This window comes from Terrapene carolina, unplaced genomic scaffold, assembly GCF_002925995.2.
Source record: "Terrapene carolina triunguis isolate 2854851 unplaced genomic scaffold, T_m_triunguis-2.0 Scaffold89, whole genome shotgun sequence".
Taxonomy (NCBI): Eukaryota; Metazoa; Chordata; order Testudines; family Emydidae; genus Terrapene; species Terrapene triunguis.
The window spans coordinates 29,027,863-29,043,684 of NW_020664440.1; the positions used below are offsets into that span (position 1 = coordinate 29,027,863).

General features: G+C 59.2%; 1 protein-coding gene across 2 annotated transcripts; it reads right to left on the reverse strand.

Moving 5' to 3' along the window:
• Nucleotides 1-1,040: 1,040 nt before the first annotated feature.
• On the reverse strand, nucleotides 1,041-7,788 carry ESRRA (estrogen related receptor alpha). Of its 2 annotated transcripts, none has more exons than XM_024210729.3 (7): nucleotides 7,209-7,577; nucleotides 4,495-4,813; nucleotides 3,402-3,518; nucleotides 2,902-3,027; nucleotides 2,530-2,697; nucleotides 1,964-2,233; nucleotides 1,041-1,581 (listed from the first exon to the last, which is right to left on the reverse strand). In XM_024210729.3, the coding sequence occupies exons 1-7, from the start codon at nucleotides 7,275-7,277 to the stop codon at nucleotides 1,334-1,336; spliced, it is 1,317 nt and encodes a 438-aa protein (XP_024066497.1). In that variant the 5' UTR covers nucleotides 7,278-7,577; the 3' UTR covers nucleotides 1,041-1,333. The 2 variants fall into 2 exon arrangements, with proteins under 2 accessions (XP_024066497.1, XP_024066498.1); XM_024210730.3 differs by lacking the exon at nucleotides 7,209-7,577 and adding an exon at nucleotides 7,641-7,788 and having other exon boundaries at nucleotides 1,042-1,581.
• Between the last annotated feature and the right edge of the window lie 8,034 nt (nucleotides 7,789-15,822).

The following is a 15,822-nucleotide window of genomic DNA, read 5'->3' on the forward strand; positions in this document are numbered from 1 at the left end:
CCCCCCTCCTGGGGCTTGGCGGGGGGGGGGGGAGGGGAGAAGAGAGATCAGCGCTTAGTGGAGGTTCCCAGACCCTGCTGCTAAGTTCCCCTCACCCCACTTATGTCACCCCACTGGATTTTCCCTGGAAAACCCCACTGGAAGTCCTTGGCTCCAGTACCCTCCCCCATATTTCAAGGGAAGTATGGGCTTACCACTCCCCAAATCTCAATTCCCTTCCCAGGACACAAGAATATACCCCCCTCCAATCTAAGAGACTCCCACACACTCCCCTCCTCTGAATTACAGGGGACCCCCACAATCCTCCTCATCTAAGGTATCCCCACTACAGGGATCTCCCAGCCCTGAGCCAAGGGACCCTCATGGGGTTCCCCTCCCCTGGCCAAGTGCATACATAGTTTGTTCATTTATTGCTTGAAGGGATATTGTAAACCCCTCACCCCCACTCAGGGGCAGGGGCTGGGAAGCCTCAGGGGGTCCCCACTTTGGGATGGGGGATTATTCTCTCCCACACACACTTTCTCCCCTAAGCAGAGAGTTCAGAGACTCAAGTGAGGAGGGGGACACCTGCCATGGGGTGGTGTCCCTAGGAGGCCCCCGCTTCAGAGAGAATCAGCTGCCCCTGTTACTGCCCTCCCGACCTAACTGACCCCTCCAGTGCCAAGCTGCCTACAGACCCAGCACACATTGGCTGCTGGGCAAGCACCCCTCAGCTGGGGGGTTCCCCTGCTCTGAGCCAGGGACAAGCAGGGATCCCCCCAGGCCAGGTCTGTGCATGTGGGATTAACACGCTCCCCCCTGCAGTCCAGCTTTGTGCTGTTCAGGTCCATTATGGCTTCCACAGGGGGCCCTGGTGCTTCTCCCCCTGCCACTAAATCCCTCCCCCCAGATAATAAGTTAGAATATGGCTTCCAGTGCATATGGGGGGCTGGGTCCCCGTGTCAGTCTGTCCCCTCCCACCAGTGTCCCCCGGTCCGTCTCCAGCATGCCCATCCCCCAGCCCTGTGGCCACGCTGCAGTTCCCCCCAGCCACATCTTCCACTATCTGCCTTACTGTCCCCATGCATTCCCCCCCGTCCCACAGCCAGAGCGTCTGTGTCTGTCCTCCCAGCACCTGTTGCCCCAGTGTCCATGTGTCTGTCCTCACCCCCACCCACCCCTACTCCTCCCGTTTGTGTCTCTCCAGCGTGTCTGTCTGCATTCCACCCTGCCTTTCTCCCGCATCTATGTGTCTGTCTCCCTGCCCCAGGTCTGTGTCTTTCCCCAGGCCCCTCACCCCGGTCCATGCCTCTGTCTCCCCCACATGGCGGGGAGGGGGAGGCGGGGGCATGTCTCAGTCCATCATGGCTTCCAGCATCTCGAGAAAGAGCTTGTGCATGGGCACCTTCCCTCCCAGCTTGATGCCGTAGAAGTGGTGCAGGGCGCGGGCAGCCGTCTGGCGCAGCAGGGGCAGCGTTAGCAGCAGCTTCCCCGCCCGGCGCGGCTCCTCCGGCCGTCGGCTGCCCTCGTACTCCAGCAGGGCCTCATGCAGCACGTCCCGCAGCCGCTGCACCGCTGCCATGTCCTCAATGTGCACCGAGTCTGGGGGGAGACCATGGGGGTTAGAGTGGGGGGCGTGGCCAGTGTTGCTGATGTGCACCCAATCTGGGGGGGAACACTATGCACCAAGTCTGGGGAGACCCATGGCGGGGACATGGCCAACGTTGCTGATGTGCACTTGGGTGTGGGTGTGGGGGGAGAATCATCCAGGGTTAGAGAGGGGGCGGGGGGGGAGGGCTGCCATGTCACTGCTGTGCACCGTCGGAGGGGCCACCATGTCCTTGAATGAAGTCTGGGGTGGGAGTCAAGGAGGGAGCTGTGGCAGGCAGAGCCTGGGGGGAGGGAGGCTGAGCCCAGCCCAGGGAGATGAAAGCCAGGTGCAGAGGACTGCCCCCACCCCAAGCCCCCATAGGGCAGGACCCACCTGAGTTGGCGAGTGCCAGGGCCTTGAGCAGCACGTATTCCTCGCGCTCCAGCCGCAGGGCGCGGTACTTGCGCACCAGCTGCAGGAGGGCGGCGCTCAGCTCCCAGAGCCCTGCCGCGCGCGCCCCTTCCTCGTCCAGCGCAAAGTCCTCCGCAAAGACCACCTCGTCCTCGCAGGGGAGCGAACGCCAGGCCACACCCAGCACCAGCACCTCCAGCCAGGCGCTCTGCAGCACACTCATCTGATCAGCCAGCGACAGCGCTGGGAACCCTGCAGGGGAGAGACAGGAGTTAGGGGGCAGCGCAGGCTGGGAACCCTGCAGCGGGGAAGGGGAAGACAGGAGTTAGGGGGCTGGGACGAGAACAGGGATTAGGAAGCAGAGATGGAGGTTGGAGCTGGAAACCCTGGGGGCAGGGGAGCAGGGCTAGGCTGCAGGAGCCTGCAGGGGGTGAAGGAGACAGGATTAGGAGGGAAGCGCTGGGGGAGGGGCAGCACATGGGGATGGGGGCCACGCTGGGTGGGAGATGGGGGTCATAAAAAATGCTGCAGGGGAGGTGGGGCCCTACCTGGGATGTTCTTAGCCCAGCCAATGATGACGACGATCTCGCGGTCAGCCAGGTCACACAGGGCGCTGGTGGCACGGAGGGGCCCATCGGGCAGTGCTGGGTCAGGCATTGCATACAGCTTCTCAGGCTCCGCCACCAGCAGGTGGGACACCATGGGGTTAATGGGGGCTGCAGAGAGGGGGCAATGTGAAAGGAGATTCCCCAGCACCCCATCCCCCTCTAACACCCTATCACACCTGGGATCCTCCCTTCTTCCCAGATCTGCCCGTACCCCACAATCCTGACCCATAGCCCCCTGCTACCTCAGCCTTGGGCTTCCCCCTCCGCCCTACTCTGCCTCTTAATCCTGACCCACAGCCTCACCCCACTCACCTGGTTTCTTGCTGGTCACTGTGGCAATCTGGGGGGTGGCGAATGTGTTGGGGAATGGGGCCCCATCCACCTCAGGGCGGCGCTTGTATTTCTGGCGTCCCCCTCGCACACGGTCCAGCCGCACCCCTAGGGGGCAGAGCAGAAGATGTGGGGTCAGAATGCACCCCCAAAACCCTCCCTCTTCCCCACCCATCCTGCCCATTCCCCTATTCCCAAGGGGACCAATTTGCTCTCATAACAGCAGGGGGAAACTGAGGGGCTGTTTTCCCCCCAGGGTTCTCCTGATGGTTCCCCCTGACATTACCCTGGCTACCTAACCTTCCCATATCCTACCTCCCACACCTGCCCCCCAGCTCACCATCCACTGCCCCCCCCAGCAGCCCTCTAATTCCCCCAGCTCTTTCCCCCTCCCCAAGTTCCCTCCCAATTCCCCCTGCCAGCCCCCCCAACCACTGTGCTCTCCCCCTAGCCCCCACCCTGTGTCCCTCCACCCCCCGTACCTTCCTTGAGCATGCCAACGCGCAGGCACTTGGTGAACCGACAGGCCTGGCAGGCTTTGCGGCGCCGCTTGGTGATCTCGCATTCGTTACTGGCCGGGCAGCTGTACTCGATACTGCCTGGGGGAAGAGCGGGGTGAGACGGGGCTGAGACCAGGTTCAGGGGGAGACAGGGTCTGAGACCGAAGATGTGGGGGAACACGGAGGAAGGAGATGAGCTGAAGCGGTGGTGGGGAAAATTCTGGGGGAGAGAGGAGATGGGGCTGAGCCTGTGGTGGGTTGGGGAAGTAGGGGCATGCAGTGAGGTGGGGCCAAACCATTGAGGGATGGAGGAGGAACTGGGGGGACAGGTGATGTAGTCCCAAGGGAATGGGAGGCCAGGGCCACACACCCACCCACAAAGCAGAAGCAACCCTCCTGCTTAATGCTGCAAGCTCCTGGGTTACATCTCCCACAACGCAGCTAGGAGAGGGAAGACCGCAGTGCATCCTGTGAAATGTAGCCCAGCCCAGGGAGGAGAACCACCCCATGAAACACCTGCACTACAGCTCCTAGCAGGCACTGGGGAGGCTCAGCAAGGGAGACTACAGTGCATCATGGGAGATGTAGTCCTGTTGGGAAACCCAGCCTACAGGAGAATGGGGAATGCAAGCCATCTGAATTACAGCTCCCAAGACGCACTGCATCAGCTGAGGCCGGTGGAGTCTATTGGGCTCCACTCAAGAGATTTCATCTCAATTTTCCCAAGGGAAAAATAAAACAATTTCAGCGAAATCAAATTCCCCCGCTGCCCCTGGAAAATCACCAACTGGCCATGAGCAGGGAGCCCTGGGGCAGCCGCCCCATCCCCTCTCCTTGGAGCTGTCACCCTCCCTTGAGCCAATCCCCCAGCATTTGGAAAGCTGACACAGGGGCAGGGGTGTGTGACTGGCCCCCTTTGGGAAACCGGGACCCAATTCCAAGTGCACTGAAGGGCAGGGAGCCACTACCCATCCACGCAGCAGCAATCAGCGGAGGAGGGGCCTGGGGTTGGGATAGCAGGGACTGTGGATCAGGATTGAGGGCCCCCCCAGGCTGGGGGTATGCAGGGGGTTACCTTGTATAGTGCGCTTGAAGAAGGCTTTGCAGGCCTCACAGGAGGCCACGCCGTAGTGATACCCCGAGGCCACGTCCCCGCACACCAGGCACAGGCGCTTGGGCAGGGAGCTCAGCACATACTTGCCCCGGGGCAAGACTTCATCAGGGTTGTTGTCATGGCGCCGGCGGGTCAGTGCCCCTGGCTCGGGGTCATGGGGAGGACCACTGGCATCGGAGGAGCCGCTGGGGCTGCGCTGGGCCAGGCTGTCCGGGGAGGCCGGCTCCGTCTTGATGAAGAACTCAGCACGGTGATCCCGAGACGACATGGCTGGGGTGGCCTGCAGGGGGCGATATATGTGGGAGACGGGAGGTGTGGGAGGGGGGCAGTGAGACACTTCTCCCCCATCTGGACTGCCCAATCCCTGCCCTTTTACACTCTGCCAGGACTCTGTGGGAGGTCCCTAGGGTCGAGTGCCCTGCACTGCCATCCCAGGCACCCAGGTCCCTTTCCACATCCCGGTCGCTCCCCTGGGGGCCCTGGGAAAGCTGCCATGGGGAGATTCAGTCCCATACTGCTGGCTCTGATGTCAGAGCTGTGACCCTCAGAGCTGGGCACCCCTGCCCGGGATCCCCCCCAAACCTAGGGGCCTCTTCCCAGATGTTCAGCACACTCCCTCCCACTCCCAGTGCCAGCTCCAGTATCTCAGGGTCGGGCATGTGACAGGCTCAAGGTCACAGAGAGAGAGACTCTGATCGCAGGCTGGGGGCGGGTACGGGGAGCTGTGTGTGTTTGCTTGGGGGAAGCTGTGCGTGGGCACGCAAGGGCGGGGGTCTCTGGGATGGCAAAAGGTGGTACCAACAATCCAGAAGCGGAAATAGCCTCAGCTCTGTGCTCTCCCCCCAGCTCCGGTACAGGAATTAACCCCCTCCCCAGAGCTCAAGTCAACCCAGGCTGCAGGAGGCAGATAAGGGTCATGGCAGAGGGATTAGTCTGGAGGCCACAGCTCAGACAGCTCCCCCTCCCCAACACATCCACCCCCACTCACTAGGGCTCAGACACCCCACACACACTCTCCAGGGCTCACCCCCCCGGGCACCTCCCACCCTCCCTGCTTGACTCAGCGCCAGGCTCTGGAGGAGTTTCTGGGCAGGGGGCCTCTGGGGAGCAGGGATCTGCTGGAATTGGGGGGACGGGAGGCATGGCTGAACTGTCTGTGCTCCCCACCTACGGACCCAGGCAGGGCACTCTTCCGATGGAGCCAGTGGGGTCAGGGAGGGGTCGTAGCCCTGCAGGCCTGTACCCTCCTCCACAAACACACATAGGCAAGCCCAGCACCCACATCCCTCCTCCGTCACACTGGGACTAACTTGGCAGCACTCCCAGCCCATGAGGAGGGGGAGAAATTGGGATCAGGAATGGAACCCAGGTGTCTGGGATGGCATAGACTGGGCCAGGAATGAATCCTAGAGGCCACCTTTAGTCCAGCTGGGGCGGGGGAGGAAGGGGCTGTGTCCATGTGTGTTAGCCCCATGTCAGTGTGCTCCCCACTGTGTCCATGCATGGCATCCCAGTCCCCTAGAGCATTTCAGGAGTGTCAGCCGTGTCTATTACTCTGTCTGTCCCCATGTTCCCCCCCGACCTTTGTCCCCTTTGTGCAGTCTTGTCTCTTTCCTAATGTCCCGCGGCGGGGAGTTACGCAAGAGCAGGCGGAGGGGAAATGAGGCCTGGACCCTCCATCGTGCCCCACTGTGCTTACAGAAGACTGTCCTCTTCTCCCTCTCCTGCACTCTTCCCCCTCTGCAGTCCCCCAACCTCCACCCTTGCTCTGCCCCCCACTATCCACGCCCCCCCCTCCCCCCTCCCCCCCCCCCCATACCTGCCCAACCCCCTGGACTAACCTGGGACTAATCTGGAGCCCTAAGGCACTCCCAGCCCCTGGGGACTGGGATGAGGACTGGGACCCAGACATCTGGGACAGACACTGGGGGGAAGACGGGGACCAAGTACCCCCATTTCACCCCACCCTGCCAACCCATTCACCCTCCTTCCCCCTGCACTCCAATCCTTACCCTGCCTCTACATCCCCTCCCCCCCACATGCATACCCCTCCCCCAGTAACTTCCCTCCCATCTGTAGAACAGAGATAGAAAAGTTGGTCAAACTTTCTTCCCCCCGCCCCTCAGGGGGTGCAATGGACCATAGGAACGTATGCCAGAAGGCACGCTGGTGTGTATGGGAGGGGTGACACCGCGTTCTGCTCCCAGTCGAAGCGAGTCCCAGTAAATGACATTACCCATCATCTGGGTGGGTGGTTCCTGGCCCCATCATGTGCTGGAGGTGCGGAGGGGGAGGGGGATTCTGGATTTCTGGTGTGGGGGAGAATTCCCCAGCCTCCCCATTCTAATCCCAGCCTAGCTCACCCCTGTTGTTTCTGTACACACACTCCCCCCTTCAGGGTCAGGCCTTGGGCCAATTCAGGACTGTGACCTTTGACCCTGGAGGATTCTGGCTTGACTGGTCATGGAGCCTTGAGCTTGGGGGGCAGGGGCAGTTTGACACCTGCCATTCCCCTCCCCCATCCAGTTACTCCACACATACCAGCTGGACAGGGCGCCCACCAGGCCCCAGGCAGCAGGGGGGCATGAGATGCCATGTCCTGGCAGGAGATTGTGTGACTGACACATGGTCACTTACACAGACACCTGCTCTTGCACCAGGATACAACTGTTCACCTCCCTGCAAGTCTCCAGGTCTGTCCAGGTGTCTGTGTTTCCCCAGGGATCCACCCCGTGAGTCTCCATGTGCGCCTGGGTGGTCAGCCCTGTCCCAGCTGGCCATGTGTGCGCGTGTCTGTCAGTCAGGCTCCATGTCTGTCCGTGTGCTCCTGGGAGTCTGTCTGTGTCCGACTGGGCAGCCCCCTGTCTATCTGTCTGGTCCCAGGAGCGTCCACGTCCCCAAGTCTGTCCATGTGTCCCCGGTGCCCCTGCAAGTCTGTCCGCCCGCCTGTTCCCACTGTGTCCCCTCGAGTCCCGCCCCGTGACTGTCTGTCCCTGCAGCGTCCGTCTGTCTCCGTGTCCGCCCGTCCGTGCGCGCCCAAGCCCCCACTGCGGAGCGGGAGTCACATGGGCCGGGTGGGGGCCCCCCTGCCCCGATCCCGCACTGACCTTGGGGCCCGGCGTGGCGTGACCGGGCCGGGCGGGGCTCAGTGGCCCGGGACGCGGGGGGCCGGCCGGGCCATGGGCGCGGGCTCAGCCCGGCTCGCTGCGCTGCGCTCCGAGTGTAGGACACAAAAGGACATCGCGGCGCACTTCCTCCTGGGCTCCCAGCTGACAAATGGAAGGGGCGGGGCCGCGCTCATGAATATGCAGCAGTGGGGCGGGGCCTGGCTGCACGCGCTCGCCCTTTGACTTCCAACCTCGCTGCGCCCCGCGAGCTAGCGCCGCGCCCGGAGGGCTGGGGACCGGGCTGTGAGGAGTCAGAGGGGCACGGACCTGCTGGGGACATTCGGGGAATTAAGGGGGGGGGCTTATTGGGGCAGGGGGCTGGTCTGGGGGATCATGGGGGTCATTGGGGGACTAGTCTGGGGGATCATGGGGGTCATTGGGGGCTGGTCTGGGGGATCATTGGCGCAGGGGGCTGGTCTGGGGGATCATGGGGGTCAATGGGAGTAAAGGGCTGGTCTGAGGGATCATTGGGGTAATTGGGGATAGTGGGCTAGTCTGGGGGATCATGGAGGTCAATGAGGGTAGGGGACTGGTCTAGGGGATCATTGGGGGCTGGGCTGTGGGATCATGAGGGTCATTGGGGAAGGGGGCTGGTCTGGGGGATCATGGGGGTAGGGAGCTGGTCGGGAGTCATTGGGGCAGGGGATTGGTCTGGAGGGTTATTGGGGGTCATTGGGGTAGGCGACTGATCTGGGGTTTCATAGAGTGGTCACTGATCTGATGGGAGCAATAAAGGACTGTTAATTTGGTGCTGGGGGAGGGGGTCCTGGGGAATCCTGTGGGGACAATTCAGCCTGCTGTGGGTGGAAAAGATTGAAGCCTCTCAGTGGGCAGTAAGTGTGGGGCTGTAGGATCATGGGGACGATTTTAGGTGGCAGTAGGTTCATGGGGTGGCATATAGCATATAGCAGGAGGAAAGGGGGAAATAAATAAGGGGCAGCTTAGACCACACTGGGGCTGTGTGTCTCACTTAATGGGCAGGAGGCGAGACTCCTGGGAGCAAGTAAATGGGACAGTGTCTAACCACACTTCCCCAGATTGGGGTGACCCTAAGGAGACTCTACGCCCAGGCCAAACCACTCAAAGGAATGTACTAGAGGGAGGGGGGGTCCTGCTGGGGGCCACATCCTGGGAGTTGAGGAGACTCTCTCTGCCCTACACACCTGATGATCTCAAAGCCCACACATTTATTCCTGAATCCTCAGGAACCAGCCCTGACCACTCCCTGGGAGTCAGGTCAAGGCATGATCCCCAGTGGCCAGAGGGGAAACCTGAGGCACAGAGTAGGGGAAGAGATGTGCCCCCAAGGTCACACAGCAAGTCAGAGGCAGAGCTGGGGAACATCCTGACCGCCTAGCCCTCCTGCTCTAACCCACCACAGTTCGCGTTCCTAGTACCTGCCCAGCCGAACTTGCCTCCTCCTGGCCTTGGGAGCTGAAGGTCGTTGAAGGTCACTTTGAGCCCCTGAGGAGGACCCAGCTGTCACTCCCACCCCCAAGTCACATGGGACTCATTTACTCACCTCTGCCTGACATGGCCAAACAAATGGCCCTTCATTAAGTGTCATTAGTATTAATTTCCCAGGGCAGATCCAACCAGCCCACTAGGTGGCTGCAGGTTGGGATTGAGAGGCTGGAAGAGCTGGAAGTGGGGGAGGAGGCCAGGGCTGGGGTAGCAGGGGCCGTGGGTCAGGACTGAGGGCCACCGGCAGTGCTGGAGGGGAGCCCAGGCTGGGATAGCAGAGGGCTGTGCGTGTATGTTGCAGCCACCCCTGCTAACCCAGCTGGCTGGGTTGGGTCCGGTTTAGTTGCAAACACAGGTGTGACCTGACTTCCCAGGCACTGGAAGGTTGCCTGGGGCCTTCCCAGACTCTTAGCGACTGACTGTACTGCTCGGAAATCCCCACCCCACTCTGCCTACCCTACCCACTCAGCCCCCAGGGGCCATCACACTGGGTGCTGCTGCATAGACCCTGACCCAGATGGGGGCCCCACATCATGCCGAACACTGCACAGACACACAGCCCTGAAAAGCTTCCAGTCTAAATAGACAAAGGGTGGAAGGGGAAACTAAAGCACAGAAAGGAGTCTCTAAGGTGCCACAAGTACTCCTGTTCTTTTTCTAGAAAGGAGAAGGGACTTGTGCAAGGTCAGTGGCAGAGCTAGAGATAGAACCCAGGAGTCCTGGTATGCCCTTTGTGCCTGTATGGGGCTCCTGGGTTGGCATAAGCAACCCTGACTCTGAGCAGGGACAGTCGGCTCATCACGAGGGGAACCCCCAGGCAGGCACTGTCCCAGCCAGATTGGGGAGTGGGAGGTTCTCTTTGACCTTCAGCCTCCTCCACAACCTGCTAAACTGGTTTGGAAAGTCCCCAGAGCTTAGGGGAGTGTGGGGTGAGCAGCAGGTTAGAGCAGGGGGCTAGGAGTTAGGACTCCTGGGTTCTATCCCCAGCTCTGACTATGATGTTTAGAGAACCCACTCCCCTCTCCTTGTCCCTGCCTATATGGCTCCTGGGAATCAGGACTCCTGGGTCCCTGTGTGTGTGTCAGGTCAGAGAACTCAGGACTAGTGATGCCCCCAGCTGGGACTGGGCCATACTGGGCACAGGGGAGATGCCTTGGGGATCCCTGTGGCACCTACAGGTGCAGGACAGGGCAGTGGGGGAGGGTCACCAGGTGGGCAACTTCCTCAGGCCCAGTCAGGGCAGCTACAGCAAGTGAACTGATACATGTGCCCTGCCTAGGGAGAGCAACACCCACCCAGTTAAATGGAACATGGTGCCCGAACAGGCCATGACTCCTCCTCCTTATTGGTTCAGGCCTTGCTCCTTCCTGCCCTCATGTCTTGGCTCTGCCCACCTTAGCCTCTGCACCCCCCGGGTCCTGGCCCCACCCTGTTCCCCTCTAGATACATCCTGCCAAGGTAAAAAATGCCATTCTCATGGTGCTGAGGACTGTCACCTACCCACCACTCCCAGATCCAAGGGAAGGGGCCATTAACTCTGCCCCTTGGGGGTGAGGCAAACACCAGGGCATGAGGAAAAGGGTTCGCAAAGAGGTTTGGGGGCTGGGCAGTCACTCTACACTGACTGGGAGAAGCATTTCCAACAATGTTGCCCTGCTCTTGACTAGATGCCGCTCCCGCCCAGAGCCAGAGATAGAACCTAGGAGTCCTGACTCCTCACTAGACAATGCTGCCTCTTACACTTACTACTGAGCCCCTCCACTCCTTGGGATCCATGTTCCCTCTGGGATGGGGCTCCAGCAATTCCCTCCATGTATCTGGTGAAAGGTTTAGGGTATCATCTCTGACATCACAGGGGGCTGCCTGCTAACACTGTAACCAGGCAGGACAGGCATCCCTTTGACCAACACGACACCCTCCTGGTAACCAGGTAACTGTGTCCCTCCCGCTATCTAGGTAACCATCCCCACCCCCCAGTAACTACAACAGTGGCCTCCTGTAACTAGGTAACCATCCCCTCTGTAACTAGGTAACCATTCTCTCCTCTCCCCAGTAATCAAGACCGCATCTTCCTGGTAACCAGGTAACTGTTCCTGTACCCCAGCTGGTGCCATCCTTGTCCCATGCTAGGAGCTGCCCAGAGACAGGAGTGTGTCAAATTCTGTGACGTGTTCTCTCAGCTCTGATTCAGGGTCCCCCCAGGGACCCAGCACCTATCACAGCCACTGGTACATGGAACCAGGATCAATTCCCAACATTTCCCCTGCCATCACAACTCTACCACAAAAACCTTCATCCCCTAGTCAGTAGCTCCTCCCTCTTAGAGCAATGGTCAGGCCCTCTGCAAACCCAGGTAGGCATTGCTGTATTAGTTACACCCACCCACAATCCCCCAACCCTTCCCACTAGCCCATTAAATATAAAAGGAGTGGGAACCAGGTTTAATTAAGATGCTGGCACACATGAACAGCAAAGCTCCAGGGTTAGCAGTGCCTGAGAATTTCACCGGCAAGCCAATCAATGCTTTCAGGAGCCTCAGATCAATGGGACACAGCTGCAGAGCATCTCCTGGTTGCTGTCACTTAAAGCAAGGTCCCAACACAAGGACCAGACTGCCGAGTAAGCAGAGACAGCATTAAAAGAACTGGATTTTTTCTGGATGATAAGCTGATTTAGAAGGGCCCTAACACAGTTATCAGCCAGAGGAATCATAAAGGAAACATGCCTTATAACAAGAGACTCATGGAGCTTTCTGTTTAGTTGAAGAAAGAGAAGGTTAAGAGGTGACTTGATCCCAATCTATAAGTACCTACACATGGGGGAAAAAGCCTTTAATAATGGACTCTTCCATCTAGCAGCCAAAGGTCAAACACAAGCCAAGGGCTGGAAGTTGAAGCTAGACAAATTCAGACAGGAAATAAGGCCCAATTTTTTAATAGTGGAGTAATTAACCATTGGAAAAGCTGACCGAGAATTGTGATGGATTCTCCATCACTGGCAAATTTTAAATCAAGATGAGATGTTTTTTCTCTAAGATCTTTTCTAGTCCCAATGGGAATTAATCATGGCCTCCTATGGCCTGTTATGTAGTAGGTCAGACTAGATAATCATAGGGGTCCCTTATAATGTATGTGGAGATTTTCTTAGTATCAGCTGTTTATTTACACTAGATGCACCAGTCCTGAAAGAGAGGTGGTTGCAAACCTCACAGGGGATGATCTCTTCTCTCAGGGATCTCAGACAGAAGACCAGTGCCTGGGTCCTGGGGAAGTCTCCAGTTAGAGAGATAAAGGCAGGAAGCAAACTCTAGCTGCTTGCAACAGCGACGTCCCAAATGAATGACCATTACAAAACTAACAAGGAAGCAAATCTTCAGGAGTGAGCACTGCTTGCAGTAAGACTGTTTGAACAGCGTACCCTGCCATAGCAATGTTATCACAATATCGTTATCCTAGGGACCAAGCACGTTGGGCACTGCACAGACCCAAAACTGAGATCAGGGCCCTATCATCCTCAGAGATGCCTGCCATCTTAGCCCTGCCCAAGCCAGCTCTGCCAATGCCCCTCAGTCCTGACCTGCCCCCCTCCCAGGCATCTTTTTGCTGATTTTATGGGATAAGGGAGGTAGAGGAGACTGATTCAAGGAGCAACAAACTCAGTTCACAGGTGACTCCTAAAATCTGCACAAATTCTAGCCTCTGCAGAGGGCTTTATAATGGAACACGGATGTGAGAAAAGGGAGGGCCAGGGTTCCCCACAGGCTTAGGGGCTGCTCACAGCCCTTCATCCCCGCTCCCTAGCAGCCCCATTGCAACCCTTATGCCCCTGGCACAACTTGAAAGCCCTTGTCTTTTGTCTGTGACCTGGGGGAAGCCCTGCCTGGTACAGGGAGCTGGGGGAGTGGGGTTGCTATTCTCACCTATGGCCAACAGGTGGCAGAGTTATGGTGAGTCGGTGGGGGTGTGTGGAGGGGACTGAGGATTTAAAAAATGCCTTGGAAACATGGCAATGTGGGTGCTAGGAAATGGCCTAGCGCCTGTAGCTTCCGCTCCACCGTTCTAGCCCTTCCCCCCCAGCTTTTAGTGCCTCTCGGTCCTGACCCAGTCTCCTTGCCCCAGCTCTGCTAGTGCCCCTCAGTCCTGACCCACAGTGTTCCCTCACCCCCCCTGACAACTGGACCTGCATTCCCCCTCCCTAGTATCCCAGCTCTCTAGCTCCCATGCAGCCCCCAGGTATGTGTGTGGAACTGACCCTGTTCATAACAGAGCCAGGGGAGGGAGTCTAGGATGCAGCTACCTCTGGGGTGGGGTTATTTATATAGGGACCGCGGTCCAAGGAGAACATCCCTTACCAAACACCTCCCCACTACCTGCAGCACAGCGACCCCCTCAACTCCCTAGAGCTGCCCTACAGCATTGAGGTTAGCACTGGCTGCCAGGGAGTGTCCACTCCTGAGTTCCAAGCCCGCTCACTGCAGCACAGCACCCCTCGTTCTGTTCTCAAGGAGGCAATGGGTCCGAGCAAAGGAGATAAGATCCATTTTAATTTTGTCTACAAAGTTCCAAATCTCAGTGCATTCTGGGATGGGGGGGTCAGATGCTTGGGAGAGGGATGGGGTCATGCATTAGGGTGGTCAGAGGTCAGGCATTGGTGTGAGAGAGTGAAGTGCCAAGGTCAGGAATTGGGGGTGATGGGGTGGGGTGCAGGGGAGTTTGGGGGCTCATGGGGTGGGGCACACAGGGGTGTGGACCCATCTGACCAACCCCTCCTGACCCAGTGCTCCTAGCCCCCAGCTGCTGCCTCAGTTGCTCCATGCGCTGCTCCATATGGTGAGTGAACGGGTGCCTTGCCCCCAGATGCCGCCGGTAATCTGTGAGGAAAACCTGGTGATCAACACTGGCTCACAGTCCCCCCCCTGCCCTAAGGCCCCGGCCAAAGGGAAGGAGGGGGGCACTGTAGGTGCAAGGGCTCCACCTAGTGGGCACAAGTAGCTGCATCACAGGCTCACCCCCTCCCTGCCCTATGAGGAGTTAGCCCCACGCTTGGAAGCCACCTTCCCTCCCCCCTTCCCCAGTGTTTATGGCAAGCTTTATGTCATCCTTGGGCCCGCTCTTTGCAGGGTTTCCCATCTATTGGCTGGCATTGCACAGCACGTGCTGATTGGCCAAGGGAAAGGGTCAGGAGTCAGGGTCTTGGAACTGGGGGGAGGGTTGGACAGGCTTGGATTCTGGACAGTGTCACTCCACTGCACAGTGTTGTTGCATTACCACATGGGGGGGGGTGTCATGTGGTGTAACGTTGTTAAGTCGCATTATGTTGCACCAGGGGGCTCACGCAGCGCAGTGTGGTTGTATTGTTTCACCCAGCGCAGCGTGGTTGCGTTGTGTCCCTTGGTGGGGGGTGGTTGCATGGTGTTGCTGGGGGTGTGTCACCTGCACAAGGAGGTCACAGGGTGCTGTATTGGGTTGCACTGGGTGATTCCCTTGGGCTGCCATGTTGCATGGTGTCACCCTGCTGCATTAGGTGCTGGCTGGGGTGGGATCCCATTCCCTGCTGAGCTGACACCCCCAACTTTACCCCCACCCATCACCCCTGTCCCCCTCACCTTTCAGGGTCTCTGTTAAGATGGCCAGCACCTCTTCCTCCATCAGCCCCAGGAGGGGCAAGGGCACCTGTGGTGGGAGGGGGTGGCTTTACCACTGGAGGCTCTCAGGTCTGGGAGGGGTGTATCCCCTCCTCCCTGGCCGTGGAGTGGGGGAGCTCAGTGTCCAGGAGGTGATTCCCTGCAGCCCTGACCCTCCCTGGGGGGATTTCTGAGCACTCATCCACATGATGAGTGGTGCCCTGAGACTGAGGGAGGGCACTGTGAGGAGGCCCTTTCCCCATTGACATAGGACCCAGGTGGGGCATTAACCTTGTGTGTGTTCCCTGTGGGTGGGTGGAGGGAGCTCAGGGGATCATGAGAGATGCCTAGACTGGGGTTCCCCATGAGGGCCCCAAACTGGAGCATCAGAGGTGATGGGGGACTGACTCAGGGGGAGGGAGCCCCATAAGAGGGCAGCAGGAGGGGCTGGGGTGATCAAGGCCGGAAGACAGGCCACCATGGGGGAGTCAGGGAGATTGTGGGGGACACTCTAGGGGCTCAGGGTAGGGGTATTGAGAGGTAGTCAGAGGAGGCTGGGGGCAGGTGCACTAGTGGGTCAGGGCTCAGGTGAGATGGGCGGGGGCTGGCAGGAGGCTCAGGTCTGGGCAGGGCAGGAGCATACCATCGGAAGGGGGAGAAGGGCCCCATAAACCATGGGGTGGGGGCAGACTCACAGCTGCTTTGCAGTCCCGCTCGTGTTTCCTCAGCCGGTGCCTGTAAGATTGATTCTGGACCAGTGAGGATGAGCAGAGAACGTGAGATGGGAGCAAACAGTGTCATGCACACCCTGACTGCCTGGGACCACCCAATGCCCCCTGCCACTCACCCCCACCTTGCACCCCACTGTGATTGCCTGGGACCACCCTATGCCCCCTGCTCCCCACATCCCCCCAGCACCCCCACCCTGACTGTCTGGGACCACCCTACACCCCCTGCCGCCCACCCCCACCCTGCACTCCATCCTGACTGCCTGGGACCATCCAATGCCCCCTGCTCCCCACCCCCACCCTGACT

What these genes read in the sequence shown, in the direction of transcription:
- ESRRA (XM_024210729.3), bottom strand. Translation starts at nt 7,277, where the DNA reads ATGGAGACTCACGGGGTGGATCCCTGGGGAAACACAGACACCTGGACA. An exon ending in CGTTGGCATGCTCAAGGAAG is followed by an intron (nt 3,028 to 3,401) that starts GTACGGGGGGTG and finishes TCTGCCCCCTAG; the next exon opens with GGGTGCGGCTGGACCGTGTG. An exon ending in AGTGACCAGCAAGAAACCAG is followed by an intron (nt 2,698 to 2,901) that starts GTGAGTGGGGTG and finishes CCCTCTCTGCAG; the next exon opens with CCCCCATTAACCCCATGGTG.